The sequence below is a fragment of the Pollachius pollachius genome (assembly GCF_949987615.1).
Source record: "Pollachius pollachius genome assembly, chromosome: 20".
NCBI classification, from domain to species: Eukaryota; Metazoa; Chordata; class Actinopteri; order Gadiformes; family Gadidae; genus Pollachius; species Pollachius pollachius.
In genome coordinates, this window is record NC_136953.1 from 4,762,317 (window position 1) to 4,779,027 (window position 16,711).

At 47.0% G+C, this 16,711-nt stretch overlaps 1 protein-coding gene across 3 annotated transcripts in view; it reads left to right on the forward strand.

Moving 5' to 3' along the window:
- Positions 1-16,711, forward strand: part of dock11 (dedicator of cytokinesis 11) — a 95,806-nt gene that overhangs the window by 64,061 nt on the left and 15,034 nt on the right. For 2 of the 3 annotated variants that reach the window (XM_079757929.1, XM_079757931.1), the window contains exons 33-42: positions 4,855-4,968; positions 5,182-5,260; positions 6,796-6,875; positions 7,982-8,102; positions 8,581-8,647; positions 11,133-11,180; positions 12,381-12,526; positions 12,728-12,843; positions 13,628-13,765; positions 14,606-14,788. In XM_079757929.1, the coding sequence (XP_079614055.1) occupies positions 4,855-4,968; positions 5,182-5,260; positions 6,796-6,875; positions 7,982-8,102; positions 8,581-8,647; positions 11,133-11,180; positions 12,381-12,526; positions 12,728-12,843; positions 13,628-13,765; positions 14,606-14,788 (1,092 nt within the window). The remainder of the gene's footprint in view (positions 1-4,854; positions 4,969-5,181; positions 5,261-6,795; positions 6,876-7,981; positions 8,103-8,580; positions 8,648-11,132; positions 11,181-12,380; positions 12,527-12,727; positions 12,844-13,627; positions 13,766-14,605; positions 14,789-16,711) is intronic. The other variant, XM_079757930.1, reaches the window with a different exon arrangement.

Here is a 16,711-nt window from a genome sequence, read left to right on the forward strand (position 1 = left end):
GTGTGCAACACCTCAACTGGGTTGCCTGTCCTTATCGTTTCAGGTAAGTGACCATGCGGTGCTTACAGAAAACAAGATGGCGTTTACTGTCCTACAGAACACTGTCACATGCACTCACGTTACAAAATGGCGGTGTTGCTTTAAACAAAGAGGTCCTACTCGTTCAAATTGGTGCAATCCCTCTGAACACAAAGTCCTTGGTGTTTCACCCAAGACAGGACGGCGTCTGTAGACAAAATTGAATTACTGTAAAGCGTCCTAATCAGTATTTAGACAAACACAATGCATTGGATCGTTGCCGATGAAGCATGTGTAATGGCCTCCGGGGAACTGAGTCCCACGCCTACGTGAGAATATGCAACTATGTATCCGAGGTTGCGGTACTAACAAATAACCAAAAAATAGCACGCGAAACAGCATCACGTCTCAACACATTCGAACGAAAAAACCCGAGTAGAAGTCTTATCTCGGTACAACCATTAGGTCCATATGGGATGGATACCAAATCAAGCTAACCCATTAACACATTTTGGTCGCTGAAGAAGGGGGAAGGGAGAAAGATGGCGCGTGAGACCATGCGGTACTAACAAACCAAGTATTGCACGTGGAACAGCATCACGTCACAATATAGAGAATAGCGAGAGAATTGTACGTGGAACAGCATCACGTCACAATATAGGGAATAGAGAAATAATTGTGCGTGGAACAGCATCACGTCACAAGATAGAGAAGAGAGAGAATTGCAGTGGAACTACATCACGGTACAATCTCTTCAAACGAAAAAACCGGCGTAGTGTTAACCAAGTATTGCACGCGGAACTGCATCACGTCCCAATACCGTCAAACGAAGAAACCCGGAGAAGAGAGAAATAGAGAATAACGATTGCACGTGGAACAGCATCACGGTACAACACGTTTAAATGAATAAACCGGAGGAAAAGTCCCCTCGCGGTATAAACATTAGGCCTATATGGGATGGATACCAAATCAAACTAACCCAGTAACACATTTCTGTCAGTGAAGAAGGGGGAAGGGAGAAAGATGGCGCGTGAAACCATGCGGTAGTAACAAAGCAAGTATTGCACGTGGAACAGCATCACGTCACAATATAGAGAATAACGAGATAATTGTACGTGGAACAGCATCACGTCACAATATAGAGAATAGAGAAATAATTATACGTGGAACAGCATCATGTCACAATATAGAGAAGAGAAATTATATACGTGGAACAGCATCACGTCACAATATAGAGAAGAGAGGGAGAATTGCACGTGGGACAGCATCACGGTACAATCTCTTCAAACGAAAAAACCGGAGGAAAAGTCCCCTCGCGGTACAAACATTAGGCCTATATGGGATGGATACCAAATCAAACTAACCCATTAACACATTTCTGTCGGTGAAGAAGGGGGAAGGGAGAAAGATGGCGCGTGAAACCATGCGGTAGTAACAAAGCAAGTATTGCACGTGGAACAGCATCACGTCACAATATAGAGAATAACGAGATAATTGTACGTGGAACAGCATCACGTCACAATATAGAGAATAGAGAAATAATTATACGTGGAACAGCATCACGTCACAAGATAGAGAAGAGAGAGAGAATTGCAGTGGAACTACATCACGGTACAATCTCTTCAAACGAAAAAACCGGCGTAGTGTTAACCAAGTATTGCAAGCGGAACTGCATCACGTCCCAATACCGTCAAACGAAGAAACCCGGAGAAGAGAGAAATAGAGAATAACGATTGCACGTGGAACAGCATCACGGTACAACACGTTTAAACGAATAAACCGGAGGAAAAGTCCCCTCGCGGTATAAACATTAGGCCTATATGGGATGGATACCAAATCAAACTAACCCAGTAACACATTTCTGTCAGTGAAGAAGGGGGAAGGGAGAAAGATGGCGCGTGAAACCATGCGGTAGTAACAAAGCAAGTATTGCACGTGGAACAGCATCACGTCACAATATAGAGAATAACGAGATAATTGTACGTGGAACAGCATCACGTCACAATATAGAGAAGAGAAATAATTATACGTGGAACAGCATCACGTCACAATATAGAGAAGAGAGGGAGAATTGCACGTGGGACAGCATCACGGTACAATCTCTTCAAACGAAAAAACCGGAGGAAAAGTCCCCTCGCGGTACAAACATTAGGCCTATATAGGATGGATACCAAATCAAACTAACCCATTAACACATTTCTGGCCCTCTGCTTCTTGTACAGTATTATTTAAAGAAATTTCTATCTGAGTTCTCGCGATCGGTTAACTATGTCCGTTATGCTTTTGTAATCCCAGGGCCGGGACTAGAGAGCGCCGCGACCAGACGGTGGCTCCAACAACTCTTACACCTAAATATTGCTATATCTAATCCTTTGCAGATTCGGTCTTTACGACAACAGGTTCTGCTTACCTTTGTTTGTGGCGCCTGTGAAGAGTTGTAGAGTGTCGCGGTGGCCGCGTGCCTCCGAGCCCCGGGCCTCGGCTATTTCCCAGAACGTCGGGGTCAGCCAAATGTTGCGTTCTTCTTCAAGGAAAGTAGTCTAATCAGGATCGCTTTGAACTCACTTTATTTACTTAAGTATTTCGGTATGGTAACTACGAAGCAGAAGGAGGGGAATTGTATTACGCACGTGCGGAGCGACAAACAGCAATCCTCTCTACCTATCTCTCTCTATGGCTTGCCGGATGTTTCTCAAATTCCTCGGGCTTCAATTCTTGCTTTTATACTGAGTATGTGTGGCCTATAAAACGCACCGGTTTCGCTATTCTCACCTTTCTAAAGGTGCTGCCCTCTATGGCTGAAATAGTTATTGCAGCTTATGTGTCCTGCCCCTTGTGGCTATGTATAGTAATTACAGCTTATGTGTTCTGCCCCCTGTGTCTATGTATAGTCATTACAGCTTATGTGTTTAAAATACGTAACACAAGACCCACTAACTTAAATCAAATTATAAACTATTTTTCTTTCAATATTCGGGTTGAAGTGGGTTACTTTGACTTCAATTGTCGGGAGCACGTTCTCTAAGCTGCCATCGCCTGGCTCGTCAAACCGGAAGTCTAAACAGACTGTTCTATATCACCGGCAGCCATCATTGTTGTTGTTGAAAATGCCGGTTGTAATTGGTCGGTTTATCTCGTACCGGTCAGAGATCTTTTTGTACTGGAGGGGCGCCATTCCTATTCTGAAGAGCAGATGAAGTATGAGCTTGTGAGATTGGTCTGATTCCCAGGCCAACTCATATAGAGAACCGATCTAAACCTTTAAAGTGCTTTTGCCTTTCTACACACATCATCCTGTCAACTCCCAGAGTGGCCAAGAGGGTCAAAGATGGGTTTGCTTGTTTCCCAGGTCTCAAAGGAGGGCGGTCAACAATACTTTTCTCCTCTCCAAGGCTAACGGCTGTAACGTTGGCCCAACTGTTTCATTATCTCCATCGTTGTTGGACTAACGTATGTCATGTGCACTAAACCGGTCGGTTATGCAAACCCCTGAGGGGAAATATGCAAATGCAGAAACTTGTTTGATGAGAAATACATATAATCAGACTGTTTGTCGTTACTTGGCGTCTGAGAGATAAGGAAGTGTGTGCTAGCCAATGTCTGCATGCACAGTTGAGTCCTTATCACTGTGCACATAGGTTTTTAATGCTTTGTACGGGACTACAATTTTACAGTGTTGACGTCTGTCTGCTCTCTGTCTGCTGTCTGTCTGCTGTCTGTTGCCATACTGTGCACTTCCAGCTCAACAGCTCCGTGTGGCATCCTCTGTCAACAGCCAGCGGGTTTGGGTGTTGGGTCATGTTTCAGCTTGATTGAGGCGGTTACATTAGTGGAACAAATGAAACCAACGATAAGTTCCACAGAGTACATAGAGATAAGGATGAATGGAATGTAAAACCAAATAATAACCAACCAAAAATAAAGTTTAAAATGTATTTGTCATTTTTACCAATTTTCAAGGTTAGTGTACACACCACTAATTTAGATTTAAAGCTGAGAGTTCCATAAGTGGAATAAAAATGTATGTGTAATATTGGTAAGTGTTATTAGAATGGTTGCAAAGCAAGCCACATGATTGTTATCAGTAGTACGTAATATAGTAATATAGGGTATTAGTATATGCTACACGTACTTGGCTTGGTTCACTATCTCGGGATATTGGGCAATATCCCATGATTGACATCTCAAACTCGGGATATTGTTTTCAGCGCGCGTGACACGCGATTCCCCTCTATTCACTTCGCTTTCGGTCGTGCATACATCAATGCAGTGCGCATGTACTGTAAGAGAACAATCATTGAAGTCTGTTTTATTATATTTCTTATAATATTCATATTTAATATTTAAAAAGGTCCCTAATATTGAAAAAGGACCCAGGCCCTTTAGAACGGGGCTGGGTGAACGGAAACTTGGCCCATAGAACGGAAACTTGGTCTACACTGATTATATCTTACATAGTTGGTTAATATACTACTGTAATAAATCCTACCCACTTACTTTTCTGCTTCCCTGCCTTATTTGATGTGCTGAATCTTTTTGGACGCATCATTTCCAAGTTTGGTATGCAAAATCCTCAATAGTGCCCGTCCGACCATATGGTATGATGTTCCTTTTGATTCTTTAAAAACGGCAGCGTTATGAACAATGTTTTGCAACATATCAGAAGTCCACCTCAGAGAACCGCAGGGACCTAAAAAATTGGTGCGCCCATCAATCCCCCTTAGGTAATGTGGTAGTGTAATGTTTGCGTGGCTGTATCTTTGTGTATGTCAGCAGTACATCAAATGGCCTTTACAGATGTATGTTGAGTCCGGTTTCCTGTTTTTTGGTGGCTAGAACCAGCAGGCCCGCATCTGCCTGCTGTATCTTCCCCTTGTGGAGCTGCTGTACCAGAACCTCAAACAGCTGTCGGCACCAACCTTCACCGCAAGCCCTGGGACGGGACTCAATGTGAGAGCACACACACAATCACTCACCTAGCTCCTACCTCAGTGCCTTTGGCAATCTTGGTCCCAAAAATGGGTTCAACACAAATTAAAATTATATTCAGAATCCTTTCCTCCTGGCATTCATGTTTCGACTCCCCTGACTCTTGTGTGTGTGTGTGTGTGTGTGTGTGTGTGTGTGTGTGTGTGTGTCTGTGCTTGCCGTGTGTCCCGCTAGGGCTCCAGGGATGACCTCATATCCTCCTCCGGGTCGGTGGACAGCAGGAGAATTAGCACGGCCATCGACCGAGACCACGGTGAGAGAGAGCCTCACTGCCTCCTTCCCCCTGATACATACACACTGTAGGTACAGGGGCGTGAACAGGATTTTAGGGCCCCAGAAAAAGGACATTTGTGTGGGCCCCTGGATATGGGTCACAGCAAAGGGCCAAGCAGTCTCTGTTCTCGCGTAGCGGACATTAAAATGTAGCCTATTTCACTTCATGAATGCAGATGTATTGTGTAGGGATGGGGATCAAAACCCGGTTCTATCAAGGACCCGGTTCCACTTTTTTCAAAACCCGAAAATCATAAACGTTTGGGCTTATCGATACCACTATCGAGTCCCGTCGTTCATTAAATTTTTTCTTTATCCCGTAGGTCCTGTAACGTAATGTTGTGTCCCTCGAGTCGCTTCACGGCACTTAAGTCAAATCAATCAAATCACTGCAGCGTGTCCACCAATGTTTTTGAATTGAATTGTAAGCAAAGAGGTATTACAAGTAAAACAAGTGAAATCTGGCAGTTAACTTAGCTCGTGAGGATGGCTGAACGGGCAAAAGTCATTTATTGTAAAGGGGGGAACACAGCCTCAATGGCCAAGCACATTAGCATTGTGCATCAAATAAAGGCCAAATGCAGTACCTTCGACTGTCTCCGAGCTGAAAATACTCCTCCTGTCTCCTCCTTCTCCTGTCGCACCACAGACGGGCCCGTCTTAATCATCCACTCAAAGTATGAGCGGTAATCGCACACACAGACATTGTCGCTAGTCCCGTCAGTTAAAAATAGTAATCCAATTGTGAAATCGTTGTTGTAATCGGCAGCATACAAGCTAGTTATCTTAAAAAGTAAATAAAGTTTCAGATGTGCTGCGTGATCATGTGTTGAGGTTGGCTCAGTAAAACAACCGTTATCATGATGTGTTCAAATGTAACATAGAGAAACGGTAAATTGAGTTTTTATTTTTGAGTTTGTGAGAAACATGAGTAATACTGTATTACTCATGTTTCTGTATTACTAATAGAGTTATAAAGTGCTCTCATCAAATATATAATTAAAATTGCTGATGTCAATATTTATTAAGAATTACATATTTAATTTAAAATACAATTATTTATTTCCTAAATATTTTCCTCATCACTAAAAACGCGTCATATTTCCACCGATTAATAGAAAGTTATTGCTAGGTATCGATAAAGACTTGGATCGTTAAGGAGTATCGAAAATGGTATCGATATCAATAAATATTAATGATCACCATCCCTAGTTTTGTGTGTGCAGAACATCTTCTCTTTTCATCACAGTAGATCAAGGCGGTTTCTCCTTTGACTTGATCTCTACTTCACCACGATGCCCTTGGGCTTATATGTTTTGTCATAAGCGAGTGTTTGTGTGTGTCTGTGTGTGTGTGTGTGTGTGTGTGTGTGTGTGTGTGGGGGTGATGTTCTTTGTGTGTATGCATGCTGGTCTCTGTGTTTTTCTGTGTGTTTCTGCTTGTGTTTGCTATGTGTGTGTTTGATGATCTGTGTGTGTGTGTGTGTGTGTGTGTGTCTGTGTGTGTGTGTCCCAGCTCAGAACGGCCTACTGGTTAGGAGAGAGGACTCTCGCGGCTCTCTGTTCATGGACCCCGGGGCCCCTGACAGCACAGAGGTGAGCTCACACACACACAAACACAAACACACACACACATACACACACACACACACACACACACACCAGAAACACACAAACACACACTAAATGTATAAACATGCCTTGATTGTGTTCACTTGTGTACCTCTGGGACTATCATTTGTGTCATTCATAGCATTTTGGATGTTTTTGTACGGTCCAGCAGGACCGCCAGGATAATCGTCTATCGTTCATCTGTTAATCCTGTGGTCTATTCAATGTGAGACATAAGGAGAACTGCCATTCACAAGACCCCAGAGGGCTGAACAGGGTCTTAAGTTAAGGCGTGAATAGTGACGGGGGATGAGGTTACCTGAGTGCTAAATGTGTTGAATCGTAATCCTGCTGTGCAGGTTGGCATCCTGTGATGTTGAATTCCAACCTGTATTGTATCGACATGTTTCCTGTGTATGTGGCTTTTACTGGCTGTCATTATCTATGTATTTGACATGCCACCCAACCGGTCCTCGTCCCCATTCACTTCCTTGTCCTCCTCCTCCTCCTCCTCCTCCTCCTCCTCCTCCTCCACCACCTCCTTCCTCCTCCTCCATCATCATCTCCCCCCTCCTCCTATTCCACCACCTCCCTCTTCCTCCATCACCACCACCACCACCCTCCTTCTCCTCCTCCTATTCCTACATCCACCACCTCCATCTCCACCTTTACCCTCCTCTTCCTCCACCCTCCTCCTCCCTCATCCCCTCCTTCCTCCTCCTCCTATTCCACCACTTCCGTCCTTCTCTTCCTCCTCCTCCTCCATCTCCACCTCCTCCCTCTTCCTCCATCACCACCTCCACTCTCCATCTCCTCTCCTCCCCCCTTCTCCTCCATCTCCACCTCCTCCTTCTCTTCCTCCACCCTCTTCCTCCATCACCACCTCCACCCTCCGCCTTCTCTTCCTCCACCCTACTCCTTCTCTTCCTCTACCCTCCTCCTTTTCTTCCTCCACCCTCCTCCTTCTCTTCCTCCACCCTACTCCTTCTCTTCCTCTACCCTCCTCCTTTTCTTCCTCCACCCTCCTCCTTCTCTTCCTCCACCCTCCTCCATCACCACCTCCACCCTCCATCTCCTCTCCTCCCCCCCAGCTCCAGAGGAGGGGCTCCGCCATGAGTGGCAGCCCGCTGGTGGCTGCCGGTCGGCTGGGTCAGTACGAGGTGAAGGGCCTGCTGCTCTGCTTCCTCCACATCCTCCGGACACTCTCAGAGGGTAGGGACACACACACACACACACACACACACACACACACACACACACATACACACACACACACACACACACACACACACACATACACACACACACACATACACCCACCCGCAAACACACACCACCAATACGCACACACACAACCACCACACATACGGTCCCCATGCTCAGACGCACACACGCAAGCACGCACGCACACACACACACACCCATACACACGCATACATGCACGGACATACACAGTCAGACATGTATGCATCCAAACATAAGCTCACACACACACACATACGTTTGCAAACGCACACACACAGATGTGCACGCACATACTTACGCACACACACACACATGCATACACACAAAAACACACACACCTGTATAGTCATGAGGGCGTTGCATAACAATGTCAAATCTTTCTACTTTTTTGTAATAAAGGCTTCTCTATTTTGGATGTTTTGGTGTGTGTGTGTGTGATCCTCAGACACATTGCTGGCTTACTGGAACAAGGTGAATCCTCAAGATGTGATGAACTTCCTCAGTCTACTGGAGTGAGTCAGAACACATCCCAACACCCTCACACAAATTGAGGTGGACCCATTGTGACTGTAACCATATAAAGAGATGTTTGTGTATACAGTACTTCTATCAATCTGAAGCAGCATAGGCTCACTTCCCTTCGTAATGATGTTGTTGATGTTTATGTACAACCAGATCTGGGAGGGGCAGAAGCCCATTTCCAGTATTTCAAGAAACTGCTTGGGAAATCGGCCAGGCGCCACTCGTATCTCTCAGGCTTTCTCTTTTGCTCCCTCGCTCTCTAGCTCCCCCACTCACTCACTGACAAACACACTTTCTCTCTTGCTCTCTCTGTACTAAGCCCCTCTTTTGGTGCGTTTCCACCGGAGAGTGCAGTTCGGTTCCTGTTTCCACTGCCAAAAGAGGGCGTGACCCGGACTGAGCCGTACTGAGCCGTACTCGTCTCGCACTCGTCCCGCAGTACTCCTCCGTTGGGGTACTGAGACGCCTGAAAGGGTGCCGGCAAGTTCGAGTTACACACGCCCTCTGTTGATTGGTCGAGGTGGGGATAAAAACAAACAAACAGTAGGCATACCCGCGAGGTATTATTCTGGACAATGTCGCGCAACACTTTAACTTGGGCGAACAAGGAGGTGGAGATGTACCTCTGCATTCTTTGGAAGGAAGACGTGCAGAGGGCGCTTGATGGGGCAGTTTTTATTGTTTTTGTTTTATTAAGGCCTATTGTTTTTTATTGAGCAGGCTACACTGTGTCACGCTGCTATGATGTCACGATGTTTACGTAGCTGCCGCGGCAATCGACATCCGGCCTACCATAAGGGTGCTGTCGGCGTTGGAAACGCGACCTCGGAACTGAACTGGGCTATACCGCCCCCTCCGGTTGAAATGCGCCATATTGCTCCCTCGCTCTCTCTAGCTCTCCCACTCACTCACTCGCACACACACTTTCTCTCTTGCTCTCTCTGTACTAAGCCTCTTTCTCTTCCACCCCTCTCTCTCTGTTCCATGCACGTAGTACAAAAAATCTCTTTCTTTCTGTTTCTCTCTCTCTCTCTCTCTCTCTCTCTCTCTCTCTCTCTCTGTCTCTGTTTCTCTCTCTCTCTCTGTCTCTGTCTCTGTTCTCTCTCTCTCTCTCTCTCTCTCTCTCTCTCTCTCTCTGTCTCTGTCTCTCTGTCTCTCTCTATCTTGCTGCTGGTGGGCCGGGGTGACGTGTGTGTGGCGCCCCCCACCGTTGTCGGTCAGCGGGGCCGTGACAACGGGCCGTGGGACGGGACAGCCGGCGCACTCCCAGGCCCTTGTTCACACTGGCGCCCCGGGCAAAAGGCTGCGGCCTTGAATTGCGTTGGGGATCGGATTCGCCTCACTTCGGCTCAACAGAATGGGGGACCAAGAGCACTTTGCAGGGGGCGAGGTTGTAAAGGCAGTGAAGCGGTGGCAGCATGCGTAGCAGTGAATGTGGCGAGGGGTTAACGAGAATGGAGCGTCAAAGTCCAACCAGTTTATTCCAACCCTCTAATCATTTACATAGTTGGGAATATAACAACATGACAGAAGTAAAACATGTCCTCCAAACTGCGTACTGTGTATTTGACCCTGTGGCCAACTGGTAACATTAGATTTGCAACCTGTACTGGGACCACCATGACTCATGAAGGCAGCAGTGACTTTATCTATAGTCAATTAATCTCTGTTGATCTTAGTTTGCCTAATGATTTAATAGCTGCTAGTCCACAGCGCGGATGCAAAACAGATGCAAATACAGTGCGAGCCAGGTCATAACAGGCACTAGGGTGTTGTAAACAGAGTCAGTGACCCAGAGTCATGCACGGTAGCAGCACAAACAAGTTCTGAAGGAGTGAACTGTCCTGCCACATAACTGTTCATTCAATGCTCACGTACAAATGTAAACCCTGAACTTCGCGTGTGAAAAACAAGCTAGATAAATGGCTACTGGTGGAAGCCTCCAAACGGAGCCAATTTGTGTAGTTATCATGATCACAGACAATCTGTGGATTGACAAACAAATCCTTTAAGCTATCGGCCGATCTCTCTCCCCTCTCCCCTCTCCCCTCTCTCCCCTCTCTCCCCTCTCTCCCCTCTCCCCTCTCTCCCCTCTCCTCTCTCCCCCCTCTCCCCTCTCTCCCCTCTCTCCCCTCTCCCCTCTCCCCTCTCTCCCCTCTCCCCTCTCTCCCCTCTCCCCTCTCTCCCCTCTCTCCCCTCTCCCCTCTCCCCTCTCCCCTCTCCTCTCTCTCCTCTCTCCCCTCTCTCCCCTCTCCCCTCTCCCCTCTCTCCCCTCTCCCCTCTCTCCCCTCTCCCCTCTCCCCTCTCTCCCCTCTCCCCTCTCTCCCCTCTCCCCTCTCCCCTCTCTCCCCTCTCCCCTCTCCCCTCTCTCCCCTCTCCCCTCTCTCCCCTCTCCCCTCTCCCCTCGCCCCTCTCCCCTCTCTCCCCTCTCCCCTCTCGCCTCTCTCCCCTCTCCCCTCTCCCCTCTCCCTGCAGGACATGCCTGTCCCAGTTCCGCTACATCGGGAAGAGATCCATCGGCAGGTGAGGCCTCCCAGATGGACCGCAGAGGGTCTAGCTGCTGTCCCGGCGATGGGCCTGGGGGTTCGACACATGGGGGAGGCGATGCCTTGGGTGGGGTGTGGTCTGGGTGGACCTACCCTGGGAGAGTCTGGGGCGGGGGCCTGTGGGAGTATATGTCGAGGCAGAGGGTTGGCAACTGCATATTTTGTTTTTGGGGCTACACAGTCATGGTAGGACACCGACGCAAACACACCCGCTTAGTAACATGTCTTGACAAAAATGTCAGTTTATAAAGATTTACTCATCCTCTCGTGGGATGAGTAACAAACCGTGTATTTCTTTGCTCTGTGTTTAAGGGAGGGGTTGGAGGGATGTTTATGGTTTAGCACAGGATGGCTATGGTTTAGCATCAGGTTGGCTATGGTTTAGCATCAGGTTGGCTATGGTTTAGCACAGGTTGGCTAAGGTTTAGCATCAGGTTGGCTATGGTTTAGCATCAGGTTGGCTATGGTTTAGCATCAGGTTGGCTATGGTTTAGCACAGGTTGGCTATGGTTTAGCATCAGGTTGGCTTTGGTTTAGCACAGGTTGGCTATGGTTTAGCATCAGGTTGGCTAAGAAATCGAAGACTAAACTCATTGGTATGAACAAACCGGTGGTTGACAACTTCTCCGAAATTGGTGCATTCATAATTAAGTTGAGAGCGGTAACCTTGTGGCCGCCAACATATCTTCAAGTGCTTGGGTCACCTGATGCAAGCTCACATTTAACCAAGATCTGTGAAAAACAAACAAAAGAACAGCTGGCATTGATGACGACAGTCGTATTATGTGAGTCATGAATACAAAACTGATCGCAATAATGATTTGTGTGCACAGATGTGTTAGTTGTATGTGTCTTTTTTGCACATGATTCTCATAGTGATATGATATCATACACATAAACATCTTGTTCACACTCTCACACACACACACACACACACACACGCGCACACAAACACACGTTGTTTTAGCCCATCAGTGTAGGGTTGTTCTCATCTGTTTGAGGAGACTAAACGGCCTCTTTCAAACATGCATACCATTTCCCCCAAGCCACTGAGTCTGTCAGTGTCAGTAGACATACTCCATCGCACTCTTCTTGTGCCTGCCGTGTGTCATTCTGTGGGCTATGGTTTCCCAGTGTCGTGTCTCACTCCGGTCTGTTCTCCTCTGGGCTCATGCAGGGTCCAGGATGCGTGGGCCTCCAGGCTGTTCTCCACGGACAGGAAGTCCCAGACCATGCCGGCCATGCGTTGTAACCGGGCAAGCCTGGTGCACACCAAGATCCAGCAGTTTGGCACTATGGACACCACCCTCACGCTCAACATAGGTACCTCAGGAGTGTGTGAGCATGGGTGTGTGTCCGTGTGCCTGTGCGTGGGTTGGCTGTTTCTGACCCTCAATGCCCCCATCTTCCCAAGTCAATATATATCACTTTTATATATGTGTTTGTGTGTGTGTGTGTGTGTGTGTGTGTGTGTGTGTGTGTGTATCACTGTGTGTGTATGTATGACTGTGTGTGTGTGTGCAGGCAGTGGTCTGTCTGAGGCAGAAGTCCACCACCAGGCTCTGCTGGAGGGGAACATCTCTACTGAGGTGTGTCTCACCGTCCTGGACGTTCTCTCACTCTTCACACAGTGCTTTAAGGTACACACACACACACACACACACACACACACACACAATCTTAACCCTGCTGTGGAGGCTGGCAGTTCCAGTTCCACCAGGGCTTGTATTGCACACCGGCCCTTTGATATTGAATTCCAGCCTGTACTGTGTTCACATAGTTTCATTGTATGTGGATTTGTCTCTCTGGCATGTGCTTGCCAACGTATTTGACGAACCCGGTCCTCGTCCCCATCCACCTCCTTCCTCCTCCTCTTCCACCACTACACATGTATGCATGCCCGTAGCTAGCTAGCAGTTCCCCTAAGTCTAGACCCTGTGCATTGTTCTAGGGCTAAAAATAAATCTGAGAAGAAACTCATCGGTATGAACAAACCAGTGGTTGAGAACTTCTCCGAAATGAGTGCATAATTAAGTTGAGAGCGGAAACCTTGTGGCCGCCAACACATCATCAAGTGCTTGGGTCACCTGATGCAAGCTCACATTTAACCAAGAGCTGTGAAAAGCAAACAAAAGTACAGCTGGCATTGATGACGACAGTCGTGCTATGTGAGTCATAAATACAAAACTGATTGCAATAATGATTTGTGTGCAGAGATGTGTTAGTTGTTTGTGTCTTTTTTGCACATGATTCTAGCAGTGATATGATATCATACACATCTCGTTCACACTCTTACACACACACACACACACACACACACATATTTGTCATATATACATCTTCAACCTATATTACATTACACAGAGAAAATAGGTAACATATTTGGTGTGTGTGTGTGTGTGTGTGTGGGGGGGGGATCCTCAGAACAAGTTGCTGGACAACGACGGTCACAACGTGCTGATGAAGAAGGTGTTTGACGTCTACCTGACCTTCCTGAAGGTTGGCCAATCAGAAGCAGCGCTCAGACACGTCTTTGCGGCGCTGCGGGCCTTCATCAACAAGGTGGATGAAACACACACATACGCACGCAGGCATACACGCACACACACACACACACACACACACACACACACACACATATATACACATACACGCACACATACACACATACACACGTTCTTTTTTGCAACATTCTAGATATACAAATGAGTTAAACTGAGTATTTTCTTATTGGACTAACCAGCTAACTAAGTGTGGATGTTTTTGCGTGCTTGTGTGTATGTAAGGGTGTGTGTGTGTGTGTATGTGTCAGTGTGTGAAGAGTCAGTGATAACATCGACATAACAAACAATTTGGATTAGCAGAGTTTGCCTTGAAGTGTCCTGAGTCAACAGAACAGGGTTTATGTGTCTCAGTGCGTCATGTGTAACTTGTCAAATACCATATTTCAAGCTGCCGCATGACCATGGCTGTGCAGGCTGTGCTCCACTGTGCTGTGTACCCATGCCCTTGTTTTATCAATACTGTTCCACTCAACTCTGTCCTCTCTCTCAATCTCCATCTCTCGCTTTCTCCCTCCCTTCTCTCGTTCCCCTTCTCTCTCCGTCTCTCTCTCCCCCCTACCCTACCCCCCCTCCTTCATCTGCCCACTCCCCCCCCCCACACTCTCCCTCCCTCCCTCACACCCCTGCGTCTCCCCCCACCGCCTCTCCTCTCCCCCTCTTCTTTATCTCCAACTCCCCCCCCCCTTCGTCTCCCAATGTTCCCCCCCACCCTCCCTGGCACCCTCTCTTCTACCCCTCCCCCCCCTTCATCTCCCCCTCCCTCCCTCCCTCACACCCTATCTTCTCCCCCCTACACCTCTCCTCTCCCCCCTTCTTCACCTCCCACCCCCCTCCCCAGTTCCCGGTGGTGCTGTTCAAGGGCCGGGTGACCCTGTGTGCGGCGCTGTGCTGTGAGGCGCTGACCTGCTGCGTGTCGCGCCTGGGCTCGCTGCGGGCCGAGGCCGCCGGCCTGCTCTACCTGCTCATGAGGAACAACTACGAGTTCACCAAGCGCAAGACCTTCCTGCGCACACACCTGCAGGTAGACCTCACGCGCACACGCATACGCACTCGGGACGCATGCACACACGCGCAGACGTACACACACACACACGGGCGCACACACACACACCTGTTAGCTCTGTTTGTCATTACTTAAGCAACTATTTTTGTTTTTCTTAGCACTAGTAGTATTTTTATTGAGTTGTATTATATCCTGTGTCTTCCACGGCTGCTGTCCTGTATCAAAGGAATCAAAGGAATCAAAGGAATGAATAAAGTTGTGCCTATCTATCTATATTGTACCCTGTGTGGGATGGCTGTATTCAACAGCAGTTCCACCGCCTATGGCAACAAGGCACTTTCTGTTTGGCTATAAGCCTATCAGCGCCTGATGACCATGACTTCTCTGCGTCATTTCTTGTTTCTCAGCTGTGTTACTGGAAACCATGTTTCTATTATTAGATCAGATGATCAGTTAATTGTTCCCATTTGGCTGGAGTACATGGCTGCTAGTTACTCACTTGTTCTCTTGAGAAAGAACATCCTTCTTCTCTCTCTTCCACATCTTCTGTTTCACCCCCCCCCCCCCCCCCCCCCCCACACACACACACGTACACACACACGTACACACGTGTACACACAGGCACACAGGCACACACACTGTTATGAGAGCGGACCCAAACGCACAGCGAAGAGAACAAGCACACAGAATTTAAATCAAAAAGGAATTCACTGAAGACATAAATAATTGATAATGACTGGTGAGGCAGGGACAAGATGGGGCAGGCAGACTGGGACGGGCTTTGTTATTGCTCCGGTAGTTAGGCGATGGTACGGTAGCATGTGGGTCGTCGAACTGGGTGAAAGGTCTGCAACAGGCGCTTAATCAGACAGGCGTTAACTCAACGAGGAACGCACTGAAGAGCTCTCTGAGTCGGCCATACCTCACACGAGGTGAGGGGAACAATCTGAGGAGGAGTTCCTGGAACCGTGCCTGTGTATCTAGGGGGAGAGACTGTGACGCTGGCCGCCGCTAGGAGGTCAAAGTGGAGGGGGGGGGGGGGGGGGGCGTGACACACACACACACACACACACACACACACACACACACACACACACACCACAAAGATGGAAATTGACTTTTTTGCCCACCAGCCACTGTGGCAGGTAGATTAAAAAATCTACCAGCCACTCACCTTTTTTACCAGCCACTTTTTATACACTATATATTTTTTTAATATATGCAGACATTTTAAACAATATAATAGTAACAATAGATAAGAAAAGTGTTTTTCATACACATCATTTTTTCCATCAGAAGTGTACTGTAACTAGGCGCTACCAAGGAACTGAGTTGAAAATGTTACACTCTTACCGCATATGATAAACAATACACAGGTATCTGCCATGTTAAGTCATGTTTATTTCAAAGGTGTTACGATGACAAGTTTGGGGATAATTCATCTATACAAAGTATTTTCAATAAAAAAACAAATTGACATATTAACAATAAAACAACATGCATGGCTACACCATCATAAGTCAATTGGAACATTTGTTTTTTCAGTGCACTGGCCCTTTAATTTTTTCAATTCAACCAGATGTATGATGAAATCTGCCCGTATAATGCAACAGATGTATCCTCTCGGTATAGGAAGACTCATACTCTGCCTATGCATTCGAAATCAAACATTTGACAAAAGACCATGAAGAAACAAGAACAAGAAACAATGACTTAATAAGTGCAAGACACATTGAAAAACGTCAGAATACATTAAACTATATATATACACAATATATTCCTATATATATATACGGTGGGGAGAACAAGTATGTGATACACTGCCGATTTTGCAGATTTTCCCACTTACAAAGCATGTAGAAGAATTTTTATCATAGGTACTCTTCAACTGTGAGAGATGGAATCTAAAACAAAAATCCAGAAAATCCCATTGTATGATTT